Source organism: Daphnia carinata, chromosome 8, assembly GCF_022539665.2.
Source record: "Daphnia carinata strain CSIRO-1 chromosome 8, CSIRO_AGI_Dcar_HiC_V3, whole genome shotgun sequence".
Classification (NCBI taxonomy): domain Eukaryota; kingdom Metazoa; phylum Arthropoda; class Branchiopoda; order Diplostraca; family Daphniidae; genus Daphnia; species Daphnia carinata.
In genome coordinates this window covers 7,438,360-7,455,387 of record NC_081338.1, presented here as the reverse complement: position 1 = coordinate 7,455,387, position 17,028 = coordinate 7,438,360, and the positions used below count along the sequence as shown (strand labels likewise).

The following is a 17,028-nucleotide window of genomic DNA, read 5'->3' as shown; positions in this document are numbered from 1 at the left end:
AATAATTTTGATCTTTCCCTCCGGATTTTAAATTCTTTTATCGTATCGTTCTAAAAAATTTACCGTAATGAAAATATCGACACCTCTTCCTTTGTCCACAATTAAATGAACGTCATCTTTCTGGGCGAGGTCATAGGCTGAGGTAACAAGTGGCGGGTTGTTGGGAGCGAGAATATAAGTGATAAGTACAGAACTATAGCTGTTGACGAGTACTGCCGCTGCTAAACACCATGCAGCAGCCAATACTCGAACAGCTAGTTTTTGCGATGAGCACGGTCCACCTATTTGGTTTGGAAATTACGAAACAAGAAGCACTTTTACTGAATATCGGGGCGGAATTCTAAGTTGCAAAGGGATGCGTTAAATTAGAACATTGTGTTAAATCGTTCTCGCCTTGCGAAAGAAGTACGCTGACAACGTATAGATATGATATGGTCGTCGATGTAGTGCGCGATTTTTTAAATATTATTTTCTGTCGTCTGGAAAATGTCCGATGGCCAAAAGAAGACACGATCGACCATCGAAAATGGCTGACAAAGTACATTGAAACAATGACGACAGCGATAGATACCAGCAATGCGATCCAAACCTTTAATTTACGCAAATAAATTTGCGTTGAAAATCCGGCCAAGAAATCAGAATTGCAAAAAAAAAAACAAGCATGAAATTAAACGTTTTAGTTTGTTACGTATGCCAGATTAATAGTGTTTCTTACTGGCCATTGAAATGGTTTCATAACGGACGTGAGATTGGCTTGAGCTTGCGGTTTGGGAATAAGGAGGTAACCATACGATTGATACCAGGGCAATGTCAGGTCCGCCAATCTGTAGCGGCCGTGGTTTATAATGAGGGGACCCACCATAAGCTCAGCTGTCTATATTTAGTTTTCATTAGAAATTTATATTGGGACATTGAAGGTGAAACTTACGCCGTCAATGACCCAATCGATGAGGCCGCGATCTCCTTGACCTTTCGACTGCACGCTTGTTGTTTGTATTCCCTGTATGATTGAATACCTGTTTGAAATCAAGAAAAACACACATCTTCAGCATGGTATCGAAGCTGTTGACTTCTTTATGTCTGAATCGTAGGACTCTTTGGGGTTTATTTTAGGTTGTGAAAATGCCTTTTAAAATATGAATTTATCTACGTAAAATTGAAGCGGTGCGTCAAGTAATCCATCATGTGATAAGACACTCCTTTCATGCCTTCCAAAGCTCCAGATACGTTATTAATATTCACTTCGTTTTCCAGTATCAGCACGTTCTGTCGAAAAAGGATAGAAACATAAAGTTTGTCGAAATGTCATTTTCCTATTTACAAAAGCACAGTCCTAGAACTTAGCCAAAGTAAATCACAAAATTGTCAATTGAGCTGTTTGGAAATATTGTTAAGATGAATACGTTTTTTTTTTTTGAAGAACTTACCGCGATAAGTCTTACGTGTTGGCCGTTTAGAGGATTTCTAATTGAACGTTTCGCTTCAGCAAGTACGCATCGTATTGCTATCACTACCACAAGTATCAAAAGAAAATGTTTAACATGGGACAAGACGTTAGCTTTTCTACTGGATGATGTTAGCATTTTTTTTTACTGAATTAACTCCAAGAGGAGCATTGGCGGAAGGTTGAAAAACGTCTGGGTTAATATCCGCCACTTCCGTCGGTATTTAAAGGCTTTTTTTTTCCTGATTAACGTACTACTTTAATTTTTGTGGAACCAATTTGATCCCAAACTTGTTCAGTCCAGTTTTTTTGTTTCGAAGCAATCGCCTTGGATACAGTTGCAATTGGGCCCAAACGTACGTTCTGATTGCGGTTATTTTCATTGAATTTTTAAAAATGTACTCGTTCTATCGAATTGGGCGATTTAGTTTAAACTTACCAGAGATGATCAAGTGCCGGCTGAAATAATGTACAAGTCTGCTGCATCGCCTTCCTATTGACTTTCGTGCTTTTCAAGTTCCAGTTAGGAAATTTTGATGATCAAGTTTCTGCGTTCGCCGTTGTTTTTCCCCACGTACAGCATAACTTAATGTTCGTATTTCATTTCAAAATCCACTTAAATTTTTTTTTAGGTGAAGTGTATTATTCTAAAGTGGGGATTTGATTGGTACAGTTACGCGGAATCGAAACAAAGATTAAAAATCGATAGAGCGTGTTCAATTTTTTATGGCAGTACAGTATCCTGGGTTTAAATTACAACAGAAAGGTGAATAATTGAAACACGAAAAAAGAGATTTGCTACAGAAACTAGCACATGTCCAAAGCCATATTTTATCGAAATAGCCTCTCTTTTATTCGTATATTATGAGATTGCGCGTATTAAGAGGCGTTCGTTCTTTGTCATTTAACTACCGCGGCTGTGCACGATTCATACAGCCGAATTAAAAATTGTGGCAATGCTTGCGTCCGCGTTTTTGCATATTTGCATATCCTATGATATGCTCTACGAAAAACACCAGCAACGACAAGGCGTAGCCAACTGACAAAATGACGAACGCGCCCGCCAAATTGGTGAGGGAGAGGGGTGACGTCTTGACACGGGTAGGAGAATTGTTGACTTGTTTAAAGTTTTTTTCACATTTACCTGGTATTGCACGAAACCACGACTCCCAGAGGTTCATTAAACCATTATCCCACATCTCAAGAATCCTTTAAAAAAAAACGATTCTTATATGGTTTCTTGAACTGAACGAGTTGAATGGTACTCACCCTTTGTTGATGGGCTCAAGATAACGACTTCCCTTTCGTAATCCAAAACCGACTATGATTGGCCAAAAGGACTCTCTTGCCACTTGAAAGTTACATTGTCCTGTAAGTTTGAAATCGTTTATCATGTAGTCCGCTACGTATAGAAATGCCTACGTAAATGTGCGCGTCATCAGCGAATTTTTAGCAAAACTAGAATTAGGATACAACGTTTAGAAGTATCAACAGAGACATATGGTTACATTGCCATGGACGACGTTTGGTCCGTCTTTGACCAAAGCTACACAGTCGGATGCCCCGTAGCAGCGCGTTTTCGGGAAGGCCATTAGCTTGTCACGCAACTGCTTGAATATTCCCGTTTTCTCTTGCGTGTTCTATAAAGATTCAGATGTAACGCTCTTTCATTGGCTTTAAATAACCGATTTTGTTTGATCCATTTTAGTGCACTGCTTTTTGTTTTTACAAGGAAACAACGTACCATTATAGTGCTTTCGAAGCCGCGTCCACTTTCAATAACCAAGTGAATGTGTGGTTTGCTTACTACGTCATAGACCGAATCGACCAATAATGGCTCTGTACTAGGCATGACGATGTAAGTAAACAGAGTTGACGTGTACGCTTGGACAAAGATAAACGTGGCCAAACTCCAAACTCCGGCTACCAAACGAGATGACAAGTGTTTCCGGATGCAACTTCCCCCTGAGTTTTAAAAAGAAATTTTAATCTGCGTTATAGGCAATTGGTAAGTTGAACGCGTTTGCGACTGAGTCAAAGTTTATTTCATTTGTTCTAAGACGTCAGATGTGATAAACTTTTTGCAGCAATTTTGTTAGTGTTATGGCTATTCAAAATAATCACCTTGAGAAAGAAGCATTCCGAACACGTACAGATACATATTCCATTGCTCTTTCTTAGTTTGCACGCTGCTCTTACGGTCGCAAACCTCGTCTGACCTCCCAGTTACTGCTTTTTGTTCTGGTAAAGGAGAGATGTCCGAGGTTTCAGACGTGGCCAAAGGTGAACGATCGGTTAGTTTCAAGAAAAAGATGATTGCTATCACTGATACTCCTATTCCCGTCCAAACCTATGGCAAATTTAAATGTTTCATGGCTCAAATTAAACACAGTAACTGGTACAGGTAACTGAATTCATAATTATTCAGCTGTTCTTGTAATTCTCTTATAACTTTTTTAGGACGCATTTACCGGCCATTGAAAGGGCTTTATGACAGCATTGAGATTGGTCGTGATGAGCGGAACTGGAACCATGAAAACAATAATCGAACGATGCCAAGGTAGTGTCAGTTCCATTTTCTTGTAATTTTCTGTGGTCAGTATAACGTCGTGGACGATAAGGTCGCATTGCTTTTTGGGGGTGAAGAACAAAATGAGCTCGCTCGTAAGCCCTTAACAAATCGATATATCATTTACCCCTTCGAGTAAGTAGTCAACTAATCCCCGTTTTGCTTTCCCTACAGCGTACAAATAAATCTCGTTCACCTTGAGAAACGAGTACCTGTAGTTGTTTATTCAAAGCATTAAAAAATATTAAAGGAAAATTACATGATTGAAAGAGTTACGTGAACTTGAATCGCCTAGCCAAGTATTCTACCATAAGGCCTCCTTTCTTCGGCCCGACATATGAACTGTTGTACTCTCCTCCACGTCGAGCCTTTATTCCAACAGTCAATGATAATATAGTGAAAAATCAAAGGTGAATTCAAGTTAAACTTTATTTTTTTCTCACGTATGTTTCTTTTTCATTCTTACCCAAAGGACGTTCAGATGTTGATCAGCCAAAGGATTGTTAACTTGGCCCTGTCTTGTTTGCAGTGAAGATAGCGGTTCTGTTGAAGATACTAATAACGAGAGGATAATAATAACTTGGATATAAAAAAAGGATTGCGATAGCTGCAGTTGTAGGAACATGGTGTTTGTATAGCGGCGAGCAGTGTTACTGTAGAGCATCTTAAGCTCTGGAGTACTTTTAGGGCAACTTGTGCCTTTATAGGTATGTGTCTAAAGCTTAGCGTCTTAGCAACCCGTCAGTTACAAATTCGATACATGTTAAAAAAACAAACAGTAGGAGCAGATACATTAGCCGCCTTGGCAGATGCACACGCTTAGGCATTTATAACTGACTTGGGAAATTTGAATTGAAGTTGTTTGATCGCAAAATGTCATGACAACACATTATAAATGTACTACATGCAATTCCCTTGGTTTTGAATCGTGCAGAAAATGGAAGGGTTTAAATGTTGAAATATAAATCAATCCGATGTAACTGTCAATAATTGCTAGGGAGCGCTTTCTATGGAATCCAACAACCATGTTTTCCTATATTTTCATTCTAGGGAGTTGCATCCATAGGCAGCCCTACTACTACGTATTACATAGGAGTATGTGGTCAAAGGAAGTTCTAGTTTTATCATAACGAGTCATTTTGTTCTATGTTTTGTTGTCCAAGTAAATAGAAAGTTAAAATCCAAAGTATATGATACATCTTATTCTCGTTGCTTAACTTGTGTGATAGTCTCTCTGCCCAAGTTATTGAACGCACAATGGTACTTTGCGCAAACAATGAGCAAGTTGTAGGTGCACCAAAAATGAAGCCAAAAAGCAATGGATGGAAATGATATGAAGTGAACGTCCGTCACGAACATTATTAGTAACCGACCTTATAGAACTTAACTATTCACTTCCATTGAGGCGGTTGGTGTGGATGACTTTGAACAAGCAATAACAATTAGTGCTAAATATGTTATGACAGTGTCGAAGCTGCATAAATGCTAAGCTGAATGCTGACTGATATTGTTTGAGACAAAACACAAAATTAAGTTTCACTACATAATAAAATGTAATTTTTTATCGAACAAATTTGAAACGCTGCAAATAATTTTCCCTTTGAATGGATTTTCCAAGATGGCAACCCCCAAGAGCAGGCTAAACAAACCTGCTTCTAAACCTCATCAGCGTTCATAACATAGTCATGCGCTACTCCTTTGGACACACGAGCCATCACGTCAGACCGTATCTTCATAAGGTAAAACTTAAATTCGACGTCTTTAGACATGTCAGGACGTTTTCCGCAGCAGATAAACCTACAGTTGTGGAAGAAACCACTAAAACATACCCATCTATCAATGGTGAAGCTACCTTTAACATCGTGAGCGTAGTTAAGCAATAAAATTTAATCCAAGTCTGAACCTTTTCTTTAGATAAAAAGCAATGTTTTGATGAAATGGTGGAATTCCGCAAGAAAGAAGCTAGATCATCAGTTGTTGTTCAGGTGGGAAACCCTTCAAAATCGGCAGCTCTGGTAAATCAGGTGTGCTCAAGACATGGAAATGTGGCAAATCTCTTCCATTACACACATAAAGACAAGGTGAAATGTCTAATCTGATAATATACTGCTTTTCAACCATCTTTTGATATTCTAAAATACCAATATTCACAGGAGTTACTTCTTTTAGAGTTTGATTCTGAGCTGTCTGCTGTAAATCTACTTGCTAGCTGTTCTCACAACAATAATGTTAAAGTGATTCCAGCTGCCTCACCCTTCCTGTGGTTGAAAGCAATGCCTTCAGAATCATCTGCCTCTGTGCCGGCAAGATATCCCACAATTATTAGTGAAGACAATTTAGCAAATGACAACCTAGAAGACCTTCTTTCCAATGCAAAATCGGTAGACATAAAGTTCATAGCTGGTACATAGCTATTCTGAATTTAACAAAATTATATTTTGTGGCAGATATCAGAACAGATGATAATTTTGGAAGATCAGACTCGCTTATCGGAAATTGGCCATAGGCTCAGGTGGATAACCTGCGTTCAAATTGAGCGTATGCTCTCGGGTTTATTTCCTAGTCTACAAGTTTTACCATTCGGCTCCTTTGTCAATGGTTGCGGGCGTAATGGTTGCGATCTGGATATGGCAGTCTCACTTGATGGCCATTGTGGGTCGGAACCCTTCGAAGTGAAATCACCTCTCATTTTCCAAGCCAAAGCTGTAATAAACAACCCCAGGCTTCAAACACAAAGACATATTGAAGTTTTTGCAGATATTCTCCAAAACTTTACTACAGGTTGCACTCAGGTTAGCTGTGGTATTATATTAATGCTAAAATTCAACTCATAGTCATTTCTTTCTTGTAGGTTCAACGGATATTGCAAGCTAGAGTACCAATTGTTAAATTTTACCACGAATTCACCGGAGTTGATTGTGACCTATCTATGGGGTCGTTGTAAGTTGCTCTTCATTCCCCTGCCTTCCAAGCAGAAAATGAGAAATTTATTTTTTCTTTCAGAACGGGCGTTTTCATGTCTGAGTTGCTATATCTTTATGATAAAGTTGATTGGAGATTCAGGCCGTTAGTGACAGCTGTAAGACATTGGGGTGCTTGGGCTAGGCTAACGGATATGGTTCCGGGACCTCGAATAACCAATTTTACGCTTACGCTTATGGTGGTCTTTTTCTTGCAACGTCGCTCTCCAGCAATTTTACCAACACTCAGTGAAATGATCAAATTAGCTAGACCTCAAGTGGATACTCGACAAACAAATGACATCGATTGCACTTTCCTGCGTGATCCGACCATGTTCCAAGAGCGCGGAAACTTAAATCAAGAATCACTTGAAGACCTTTTTATTGAGTTTTTGCGATTCGTTGAAAGCTTCGATTTTAATGAGCGAAGCGTGTCCATTATAACGGGCACTGCGACCAGAAAATTCGATTCGAAGCCCCTCTACGTGCAAAATCCGCTAGAACGTGAACTGAATGTTAGCAGGAATGTTAACCTTAAAGAACTCACGCGCGTGGTTATGGAAGCTAGAAACGCATTGTACATTTTGGAGACCCAAGAAGATCAGGGACCCGCAAACTGGGGACTGTTGGCTCTCCCACGAGCCGAACGAGTACGGCGCTTGAACCCGAAGACATCGCATTACAACCACGTGGCTCAGATAGATATCAAAGATCTCTTTTCAACTGATACTGACGATGAAATTGACGATTTTGTTGAAACGAAACTTTCCAAGGGCGAAGCCTACCAGCAGACCGTATCTCCCTTTACAGCAGCACACAACCAAACAAAATCGTCAACAACAGAATCCCGTCCTAGTTCGGGCTTGAACGCTATGAACGGATTTATTAAACAAGTACAACTTACTACTGGATTAGCAGGAAACAAATCGTCAAAAAACCTACCTTTGAAATCCGAAAAAAATCGAAATTCAATCGAAAAGCAAAAACGGAAGTAGCATATTACTTCGGACTATTAAAAATTCGATGATTGTACAGTATTGTGATCAATAAATCAAACTTTATTCAAAGACCCTCTTTAAATTGGTCCGCGTGTAATTTTTCAAGGGACAATTTAAACAATAAACAGTTAATTTTGTTTTTTAGAAAGTTCGTCGTGGTATTTCATTAATGTACTATGAAAATAATGTGTCAGAACCTGATGATAATAGTTAGCCAAAGTGGTGAGGATAAATTATTAGTGTTTAGTATTACTGAAGTATTTTGAGAATAACGACTGCTAACAACCGTAATTTGAATTTATCCTTCCGCAATTTTCTTCCCGCTGTTTAGGGATAACCACCACAATGTTTAAAATTTTCGTCTGCTCGGCACACGTGAACTTTTTTCCTACAGATCAACACACATTTTTTGAAGACTTTCAAACTTCCCGAATCTAAAAATGCGAAATTTAACTTTAATTGATAAGAAAGCAGCATCGTGTTCCTTTTTAAAAGACTGTTGTGCAGCAACCATAGAAAGAAATTTGTTGTTTTTTGCCAACCAGAATGAGCTATGCAAATTGGATGTCGATCAGCCAAATGCGGAAGACAGTGTAATTTTTTTTCAATATCTACATTCGTTTATCCCAATTAAATTGGTTTCTCAAAATCTCAGGTTGAGGTACTAGGACCTTTAGATGTTGGAAGTGTTTTGGATTTAAAATATTTACCAGAAGAAGATGTGCTAGCAATAGTAGCAAAAATAGGAAGTGTTTCTGTTTACAACCTAAGCTTGTCAGAGGTTTGCTCAAAAAACAGTTTAGGCAGGTGTAAAAATTTTCAAAATCCTTTTATAGTTTGAAGTTGTAGGTGATGTATCAGGAGGGATTGCAGGTTGTTGCTGGAGCCCAGATATGGAAACACTTGTTGTTATATCAGAGACCGGCAATGTACTCATGATGAGTCGAATGTGGGATGTTCTTCAAGAAGCACCTCTATTCCAGCAAGACTTTGGAGAAGGTAATGATTACTTCTGCCTGCTTGCTTCTCAAAGAATGAAAGTTAACCTATTTGGTTTAGCAAAGTTTGTGTCAGTTGGATGGGGCTCTAAAGAAACCCAATTTCACGGGTCAGAAGGAAAAGGCGCACGAAGCAAACAACAGATCGAATGCTCTTTAGCGGATTGGGATGATAGAGGAACTCGAATCGTTTGGCGAGCTGATGGACTTTTCTTCGCAGTTAATGCAGTTGAACAAAGTACAGGTACTGCTATTTCGTTTTCATTTATGCCAGATGTTAGTTTGATTCCTATAAATAAACCTTTTTCTTAATTTAAAGGTCATCGTTTAATAAGAGTATTCAATAGAGAAGGGTTTTTACAGTCAACTAGCGAACTTGTTAGTCAATTGTGCCAGAGCCTCTCATGGCGCTCATCTGGAGCCAGCGGTCTCATTACCAGCACGGTTTTTCTTGTGCAACAAGGAAAGCAACAAGTGGCATTCTTCGAAAAAAATGGACTGCGTCACGGGGAATTTGACATTCCCGTCGGGCAACAAGTATATAGTTATTCTCCTTTATGCAGTAGCATTCGATTTCTTATTATGACGCTATTGCAGGTTTTGGAGTCTTACTGGAACGGTGACTCCACGATCTTAGCAATGATAATACGCTTCGAACAAGATGTTTATGGTCTTCAGCTCTGGACAATGGCTAATTATCATTGGTACATGAAACATACTCGTCCGTTCGAAAAAGGCCTCCGGCCACTGTGGGTTATGTGGGACGTCATCGAAACAAATAGGTATAATTAAATCATTGTGTAAGAAATAACCAGTCGTTTATTATTCGTGATATTTGTGCAGGCTTCATATTATTCTTTCCAATGGCACGTATGTCATGACCGATTATCAGCCCGTCGTAACATCCAGCAGAGACCTGACGTCAAGTGATCCTGCCTGTATTGCTGTAGTTGACAATTGTAAGTTGATCTAATCGAAATTTAGAAATCCTATTAAAACATGTTTTTACTTACAGGCAAATTGAAGATTACGTTCCTGCGCGAATCAATCGTCCCGCCACCCATGTGTGGCTGGGAAATTGAGTTTTCATCATCTATTCATTCCGTTGATTTGCTTTCCAGTTTTTCAAGCCGCCTCACTGTTTTGACTCACAGTGGTTTGGTACACTTTTTCCGGCTGCCTCATTGTGAAACGGAAGAGAAATTGTGTCATCCTGACGTTAAAATCGTCTGCAAAGAAGGAGGGCATTTCCGACCTGTCTTGGATTTCACGGCCTCATTAAGCTTACCTACCAACGACCAATTGTACCACTTTCGATTGGTCAATCCATCCACGATAGTTGCGGCCGCAATAAACCAGTTACTGGTCTTAGAACTAAACGAAACCATCTTCACAATCAAGTATGTTTTCTCCTGTTCTTATTAAAAGTGTTATTCTTATAATTTTCTGTATTGTAGAGACACAATAACTTTAGATGCGAGAATTGGCGGAATTGAAGTGCTACGCAGTCAGCAAAATATGGTGTTGATCCACTTAGTTGACGGAAAATTCTTAGAACTCAACATCGATGACATTAAAATTTCTCATTCTGTCGTGTTTCCTGAATTTTGCCACCGAATGGAATGGATCGATGGTCATGTAGTGGGTCTAGCTGCAAGCGGACGCTTATACGTTGATGGAAAGGAGATCTTAGCAGCGGTTAGCTCCTTCGTAGCGCATTCACATTTTCTGCTGGTGACTTCACTGCAAAAGCATAGGCTACTTTGTCTACCTCTTGCTGGATTATCCAATCCTAGTCTAGCAATCACAGAGAGAGCCATTGAAAGAGGGGCTAAATTGGTGCATGCAGTTGCTACGGAGACTACTGTTATCCTGCAAATGCCACGCGGCAACCTCGAGGCAATTCACCCTCGAGCCTTGTCATTGAATATCATGAAAGCTTTGATTGACAGGTAAAATAAATCCTTTGACATTTAGGAAACATGATAACAACTAATTCTCTTTTTAATTTTAGACAGTCTTATTCGGATGCATTCGTCCTAATGAAGAAACAACGAATTAATTTAAATTTGTTGTATGATCATAACCCAAATGCGTTTCTTGAACACTGTTTGCAATTTGTCGAACAAGTTAGCAACGTAGATGTGGCGAACCTCAACCTCTTTCTGGGAGAACTACAGTATGTATTTATTTGTTTTTGTTTTTTTCAGAAATTTTATCTAACCAATAGAAATTCGATATTCTTGTAGGGATGAAGATTTTACTACAACAATGTATCAAAGCCATTATGAAAACAAATCGTCACCAAAAGATAAAGAGAAAGTGAATACAGTTTGTAGCAGACTAAGAGAAGTATAAATTTTTAATTTTTTTTAATGGCTGAAAATGGATGTTGGCAAAACTAATTATGTGTCTTAGGTTATGATCGAAACAGATAGTCTAAAATATCTACTGCCTATCATTACTTCGTATATAAAGCAAGGAATGGTAGACCAAGGGTTGAAGAGGGTTCAAGTGCTCACAGGTTTGTTTGTTTTTTTTTAAATTTGTTAACAAAGAGAACTCTTAAGTGAATCATTTGTTGTAGAAGAATCTTTGAAAGATCAGGCGCTCAAATACATGGCCGTCTTGGTCGATGGAGAGCAACTGTACAAAGAGGCATTGGCCACCTACGATTTACAGTTGACGCTAATGGTAGCACATCGTAGCCAAAAGGTATTGTCTCGAAAAATCTCTATTTGGCAATTTTTCTATTAAAATGTCTCGTTTTTGCATACTACAGGATCCCAAGGAGTATTTAGCATTTTTGAATGATTTGAAAGCCATGAGTGATGAAAATGAAAGACGTTTCACCATCGACAACTCTTTAAAGTGTTATGATTCAGCCGTCCGTCACTTATGTCGCTGTTCTCCCGTCAGAACCGAGCAGATCATTGCTTATATGAAACTTCATAGGACATACGTTCCCGTCGTAGATGAACTGTGCACTGTTTCGCCAAAAGATGAAGTCAAAACAGCTTTACAAGCGGCAGCTTGCCTCCAAGCTGAAATCCTGGCATCCAAGGATAATCACGAGGAGGCCGGTTATCTCTATCAGCGAGTGGAGGCCTACGATTTGGCCCTTCATTCCTTCGAACAATGTGGAATGTGGGCCAATTGTTTATCGCTTGCCTCTCAACTTCAATTAAGGTAACGCAAATTAATTCAGATTTATTTTGATTTTAAGCTAAGCAGTTTCTTTTAAAGTGAGGTGGAGACGAAAACTTTGGTATCCAAACTAGTTTTGCGTCTACGCTCTTCAAAAAAACATAGTGATGCCGCACAATTAGCTGAACATCATTTGGGAGACTATCAACTAGCTGGGCAATGTTTAACTGATGGTCTATTTTTCAGAGAAGCTTGGGCTTTAGCCTATAGACATAACATAGCAAATTGGGCAGGTATGACAATTGGGTGTCCATGTAGAAAACTTTATCTTTTAAATGTTTTGTTGGTGAAACAGAGACAACACTTAAGAACGAATTGAATGAAGCGTTCCAGCTGATAGAAGCCAAATTGGAGCAGGTGGAACAAGAGTGCTGCAAATATTCTCTACGTTTATCCGTCGTCCGACAGGATCTGCTGTACAAACGTGATCATCCACCTCCTGAAACAGATCATGGAGACCTTTATTCGGAAACAGGGAGCAGTATTTTCACGCACACTACTGGCACGTCAGGGAGGACGTTTCGATCCTCCAAAAATCGTCGAAAGCAGGAAAGAAAGAAATTACGACTCAAAGAAGGAAGTCCATTTGAAGATATGGCCATTATCAATGAGCTACACGTACTCTACTCATCAATCACTACTGTCCTCCGTATGCCCTCAGTTCGTACTCTTCCGTTAGTTTTCTTACTTCATTTTTTGCATGGCTTTACGCAGAGGATGTGGGTCGCCTTTTAAGAGGAGAGTTGATCATTTCAAAAGATTGGAGCCGAGCCAAATGCCTTCAAAATAAAGCTGAAGCCCTGCTAAGACTAATGGAAGAAAAAAAGAAAGACATTTGGAATTTTTCTTTTGACCGAAAACATCAAGAGAACGACAAGGTTTGTTTCAAACCTACCCATTACTTTCAAGCATTAGATCGTTTAAATCTGGAAATTTTTAACATTTTTCTTTCATTGTCCAGAATTTTGGGCCGTCAGCCACTACTGAAATGATCATCTCACAAGTAAATCAAGAAAAAGAAGAATTCTTTTCCACCCGTTACTTGGAACTAGGTAATTCATAAATATCCAAGTTTAGTAAGGAAAAGTGCAAATCATACTGTAACTTCATATATTTTCAGATATAAAAATACGCAGTCCACCTGATTCACCAGATACAGCTTGGAAACTTGATAGTCTTAAATAAAGGCTGTCTTGCTCCATTATAACTTCCATAAAATGTACACTGCAACCCAAATGCTTGCTTCTGATTTTTCAGTTTGAATACAAGCGCCAAGGTATTAAATCAGCCGTATAAATATCCTTGTTTTCTAGATTCTGAGGCATTGTCATACCTTCGTAGACATCAAAAGCTTCGTTGGTTTTACTTATTGCCTGTAATTGCAGGAAGTAACGATGCTAGCTCCTTATTCTTCCTATTTCTGCATAAATGCATCATATTAGCTTTATCTTAAGAAGAATGTCCAAGTAGTCACATCGGAGTAGCATCTATCGCGTGTCAACAGGGAAAGAACAAACAGCACGAAGTCATAAACCTGGTCATCCAAAAATCAGACTGTAATCGTATTATAAGCATAGCAGGATTCAACCTGTGCGCGGATAGCACGACCTAAAATAATTGAAAATATAAAAAAGCAAAAAAAAAGCGGAAGTCGACAATTGCAATCTTGCAGTTTCTACTTTCTGGTGAACTATCCAACTCATCGACTGGCAATCACGCACGTTGGAAAATTTACTTGCATGTTGGCGCGTTTTTTCACGATTTCTCATTGGGTAAACCGTTGTAGCCTTCGGCACAGTTTACTATACACACCCCTTTCCTTCTTTCAGATTTTAAGTTTTAAGCTAATTCTGTTGTCAGGGGCATTTTGAATTTCTAAGTCTTAGCAAGGTTGAAAAAGCAAAGTTCAGAAAGTAATTCAACGATCGGATACCCGATCAATTCATGCATCTCAATTTAACTAACTTGGGTATGGTAAAACAAGCAGTAAGCAGTATTTTATTTTGATTTATTGTGGATATGTATTTCTGGAATTAATCAAATTAAATTTTTTAATTTCGCTGATGAAGAAAAATAGAAACATTTATTGTATTCCTGATGAAGTCTATCAGCTTAGTTGGACTTATTTGCATTTGGGGCTTTGGAGCCCTTGCACTTGAAAATGGATTAGCCCGAACACCACCAATGGGATGGGTAAATCTTTGTCTTGCCCATATGCTGTACCTTTTATATTTACTTTCTCAATTCTGTCTAGCTTGCATGGGAAAGATTCCGGTGTAATACAGACTGTACCAATGATCCTGAAAACTGCATTAGGTAATTTTACTAATATGTTACATTTAATGATGTAACCACAAATTCATTTCTTGTTTTTCTTGTTTATTTTTTCTAACTTTTAATTTGCAGTGAAAAATTATTTATGAAAATGGCCGATTTAATGGTGTCAGAGGGCTATTTGGGAGCTGGTTACAACATTATTTCACTTGATGATTGTTGGCTTAGCCACAATCGCTCAGAGAGTGGACAGCTACAGGCAGATACCAACCGTTTCCCCAATGGAATCAAAGCTCTTGCTGATTATGTTAGTTAACACATTGCTTATTTGTTTTGATTCCCTCTATTTTAAAACATTTTGAGCCTTAGGTCCACTCCAGAGGTCTCTATTTTGGGATGTATGAAGATTATGGAACTTTAACTTGTGGAGGTTCTTGGAATAACCTACTATAAAGTATATCAATTTATGGATAATATTACTTTTTGTTTACAAATAAAATAGGATACCCAGGGATTCTCAATCATTTGGAGACAGATGCCAAAACCTTTGCTGAATGGGGAATAGACTATGTGAAGCTAGATGGATGCTATGCTGATCCTTCTGAAATGGATAGAGGTATTGGTTAATGCAAAGCACGATAGTTAAATTTATTACTACTAAATGCCTTTCCTTAAACCTTTCGTAATAGGCTACCCTGACTTCGGATCTTTACTGAATCAAACTGGTAGACCCATGGTGTATTCTTGTAGTTGGTAATATGATAATATGGCATAAGAACGATTAAATTAGCAAAAGGATTAACATTTTCGATTCATTTGAAATTCAGGCCGGACTATCAAATCGAAAAAGGAATACAGGTAAGTTATATTGATGTTTTAGGAGATGTCGTAACTCGACTCTATTGCAGTGTCTGATTTTTGCATATAACCTAGCCCAACTATACTTTCATTGGAACCGTATGCAATCTTTGGCGAAATTTCGACGATATTGACGATTCGTGGGCTAGCGTGTCGAGTATCATTGATTATTATGGCGATAATCAAGATACGTTGATACCTGCGGCTGGACCTGGCCATTGGAACGATCCCGACATGGTAAAAATCCTAACTTTGCTATTATTTTTTTTTCCGTTTTCAATCTAAATATTTTCGCTTTGAAGCTGATTATTGGCAATTTTGGTCTGAGTTATGACCAAAGCCGGGCACAGATGGCCATGTGGGCGATTTTAGCTTCACCACTCTTCATGTCAGTTGATTTGCGGACCATAAGACCCGAGATGAAAGCAATCCTTCAAAACAAAAACGTAATTGCCGTCAACCAGGATGAATTAGGCATTCAAGGCAGGCGGATATTTAAGGTTTGAAAGAAAAAAAAAACATTTAATAGAGCGTATAATTTTCTTATAAATGAAAAATCTGTTTTATTCGGAATAGAAATCTGGTGTTGAAATTTGGGTGAAGCCCGTTCAGCCAAGTTTAGGAGACAATCGTTCTGCAGCGCTAGCTTTTCTTAACCGCCGAACAGACGGAACGCCAACTCGAATATCCATTGTACTGCGTGACGCTGGCCTTAGGTCTGCGTCAGGTTACAAAGTACAAGAGATGTTTGATGGGTTAGATCTAGGAATCTACCACCCTGATAACACTTTAACCGTTGTCGTGAATCCTTCTGGTAATTAAAATTTTAAAATGTTCAGAAATTCAAAAATAGCGCTTGTATTGAAGTGTTATTAATCTGTTTGCATTTTATTTTCAATATTTTAAAATAGGAGTGGTAATGGTCAAATGTACTATTCTGAAGAAAAAGTCTTTTGTTTCAAAGAAAAAATTGATTGGAAGGTATTCTTCTGCTGGCAAGATAAGCATTCCATAGTGGTGATTCCTTGGTTCACCAAGTACACAACCTATTCTTCTGTTTGGTTAAAAGTATTAACAAAATATAATGCTCGTTATGATACTGCCGTCATCCGATTTATAGGGTACGTCCATACCGTGCCGTAAATTCGCTGTAATGTTCACCCACTACTGGGAGCTATAACCTCCTTTAGTACAAAGTGATTCTCTTAATTATGAGCCAATGAAACTCCTTGGCTGAAGGCCAATCGTTTAATTTAAAAAAAAAAAAAAGGACGCAGAGAAATTTACAATACCCGCAAAAGACCGGAACGATATTGTTCAGCCATGAAACGCTCAGGGCAATCAACCAGTTTTAAGCAGAGACCATCCGTCATTCACTGGATATTCTACTACTTCCTGCTTAACACCAGACAGGAGATCTGCCTAGATGTAACTCGAATAATATTATTGCTCGTTTCACAACATAGCTTCTGCCATTTAGGTTTTGTTTCTAAAATTGGATCGAATGAGTTATGATTTTCAACGCATGCCAGCTTAACAGAACAGTGTTTCAAAATTCCGCTTACGAAGGTGGCATATGCTATACAAATTTCTATTAAATAGAAAAGAGCGCTAAAATTTGATAAAAATCTCTGTTCTAAGAACAACACGTTTTAAACCGCTTCATAAAAATAAGTGGCGCCAACGATGCACCGTGGCGACTATATAAGGAGAAGAATTC

At 38.6% G+C, this 17,028-nt stretch overlaps 4 protein-coding genes across 7 annotated transcripts; 3 read left to right on the top strand and 1 right to left on the bottom strand.

Moving 5' to 3' along the window:
• Nucleotides 1–27: 27 nt before the first annotated feature.
• On the bottom strand, nucleotides 28–4,677 carry LOC130700516 (uncharacterized). The gene is made up of 14 exons (XM_059496554.1): nucleotides 4,480–4,677; nucleotides 4,290–4,381; nucleotides 4,141–4,225; nucleotides 3,916–4,074; nucleotides 3,569–3,794; nucleotides 3,189–3,409; nucleotides 2,953–3,084; nucleotides 2,714–2,862; nucleotides 1,428–1,563; nucleotides 1,151–1,266; nucleotides 929–1,016; nucleotides 716–874; nucleotides 373–589; nucleotides 28–281 (listed from the first exon to the last, which is right to left on the bottom strand). Exons 1-14 carry the CDS (start codon nucleotides 4,675–4,677, stop codon nucleotides 28–30), a joined length of 2,232 nt encoding a protein of 743 aa, XP_059352537.1.
• Nucleotides 1,283–16,517, top strand: LOC130700271 (alpha-N-acetylgalactosaminidase-like). Of its 2 annotated transcripts, none has more exons than XM_057522312.1 (12): nucleotides 1,283–1,292; nucleotides 14,254–14,369; nucleotides 14,431–14,492; nucleotides 14,583–14,757; nucleotides 14,820–14,880; nucleotides 14,953–15,066; nucleotides 15,140–15,203; nucleotides 15,278–15,308; nucleotides 15,384–15,545; nucleotides 15,611–15,808; nucleotides 15,885–16,122; nucleotides 16,220–16,517. In XM_057522312.1, the coding sequence occupies exons 2-12, from the start codon at nucleotides 14,274–14,276 to the stop codon at nucleotides 16,321–16,323; spliced, it is 1,305 nt and encodes a 434-aa protein (XP_057378295.1). In that variant the 5' UTR covers nucleotides 1,283–1,292; nucleotides 14,254–14,273; the 3' UTR covers nucleotides 16,324–16,517. The 2 variants fall into 2 exon arrangements, with proteins under 2 accessions (XP_057378295.1, XP_057378294.1); XM_057522311.2 differs by lacking the exon at nucleotides 1,283–1,292 and adding an exon at nucleotides 14,042–14,162 and having other exon boundaries at nucleotides 14,246–14,369.
• Nucleotides 5,629–8,040, top strand: LOC130700267 (poly(A) RNA polymerase, mitochondrial-like). 2 transcript variants are annotated; one of them, XM_057522303.2, is made up of 6 exons: nucleotides 5,629–5,855; nucleotides 5,928–6,094; nucleotides 6,167–6,394; nucleotides 6,461–6,805; nucleotides 6,865–6,953; nucleotides 7,017–8,040. In XM_057522303.2, the coding sequence occupies exons 1-6, from the start codon at nucleotides 5,699–5,701 to the stop codon at nucleotides 7,966–7,968; spliced, it is 1,938 nt and encodes a 645-aa protein (XP_057378286.1). In that variant the 5' UTR covers nucleotides 5,629–5,698; the 3' UTR covers nucleotides 7,969–8,040. The 2 variants fall into 2 exon arrangements, with proteins under 2 accessions (XP_057378286.1, XP_057378289.1); XM_057522306.2 differs by having other exon boundaries at nucleotides 5,726–5,855; nucleotides 5,910–6,094.
• On the top strand, nucleotides 8,331–13,460 carry LOC130700264 (elongator complex protein 1-like). Of its 2 annotated transcripts, none has more exons than XM_057522301.2 (19): nucleotides 8,331–8,564; nucleotides 8,627–8,752; nucleotides 8,808–8,970; nucleotides 9,031–9,213; nucleotides 9,289–9,506; nucleotides 9,567–9,751; nucleotides 9,813–9,928; nucleotides 9,985–10,369; nucleotides 10,427–10,921; nucleotides 10,984–11,148; nucleotides 11,219–11,321; nucleotides 11,388–11,493; nucleotides 11,560–11,684; nucleotides 11,752–12,158; nucleotides 12,216–12,409; nucleotides 12,472–12,825; nucleotides 12,891–13,054; nucleotides 13,138–13,228; nucleotides 13,297–13,460. In XM_057522301.2, exons 1-19 carry the CDS (start codon nucleotides 8,412–8,414, stop codon nucleotides 13,359–13,361), a joined length of 3,798 nt encoding a protein of 1,265 aa, XP_057378284.1. In that variant the 5' UTR covers nucleotides 8,331–8,411; the 3' UTR covers nucleotides 13,362–13,460. The 2 variants fall into 2 exon arrangements, with proteins under 2 accessions (XP_057378284.1, XP_057378283.1); XM_057522300.2 differs by having other exon boundaries at nucleotides 11,557–11,684.
• Nucleotides 16,518–17,028: the final 511 nt, after the last annotated feature.

Bases quoted from the DNA above. Each gene is read 5' to 3' on its own strand.
- LOC130700271 (XM_057522312.1), top strand. From the start codon at position 14,274: ATGAAGTCTATCAGCTTAGTTGGACTTATTTGCATTTGGGGCTTTGGA. The intron at 15,204-15,277 runs GTAATATGATAA...TTTGAAATTCAG, and splicing joins ATGGTGTATTCTTGTAGTTG to GCCGGACTATCAAATCGAAA. The intron at 16,123-16,219 runs GTAATTAAAATT...ATTTTAAAATAG, and splicing joins CGTTGTCGTGAATCCTTCTG to GAGTGGTAATGGTCAAATGT.
- LOC130700264 (XM_057522300.2), top strand. From the start codon at position 8,412: ATGCGAAATTTAACTTTAATTGATAAGAAAGCAGCATCGTGTTCCTTT. The intron at 9,214-9,288 runs GTACTGCTATTT...CTTAATTTAAAG, and splicing joins TGCAGTTGAACAAAGTACAG to GTCATCGTTTAATAAGAGTA. The intron at 9,752-9,812 runs GTATAATTAAAT...ATATTTGTGCAG, and splicing joins GACGTCATCGAAACAAATAG to GCTTCATATTATTCTTTCCA.
- LOC130700267 (XM_057522303.2), top strand. From the start codon at position 5,699: ATGCGCTACTCCTTTGGACACACGAGCCATCACGTCAGACCGTATCTT. The intron at 5,856-5,927 runs GTGAAGCTACCT...CCTTTTCTTTAG, and splicing joins AACATACCCATCTATCAATG to ATAAAAAGCAATGTTTTGAT. The intron at 6,806-6,864 runs GTTAGCTGTGGT...TCTTTCTTGTAG, and splicing joins TTACTACAGGTTGCACTCAG to GTTCAACGGATATTGCAAGC.
- LOC130700516 (XM_059496554.1), bottom strand. From the start codon at position 4,677: ATGCTCTACAGTAACACTGCTCGCCGCTATACAAACACCATGTTCCTA. The intron at 3,795-3,915 runs GTAAATGCGTCC...AATTTGCCATAG, and splicing joins TAAAGCCCTTTCAATGGCCG to GTTTGGACGGGAATAGGAGT. The intron at 590-715 runs GTAAGAAACACT...CGTAAATTAAAG, and splicing joins TGAAACCATTTCAATGGCCA to GTTTGGATCGCATTGCTGGT.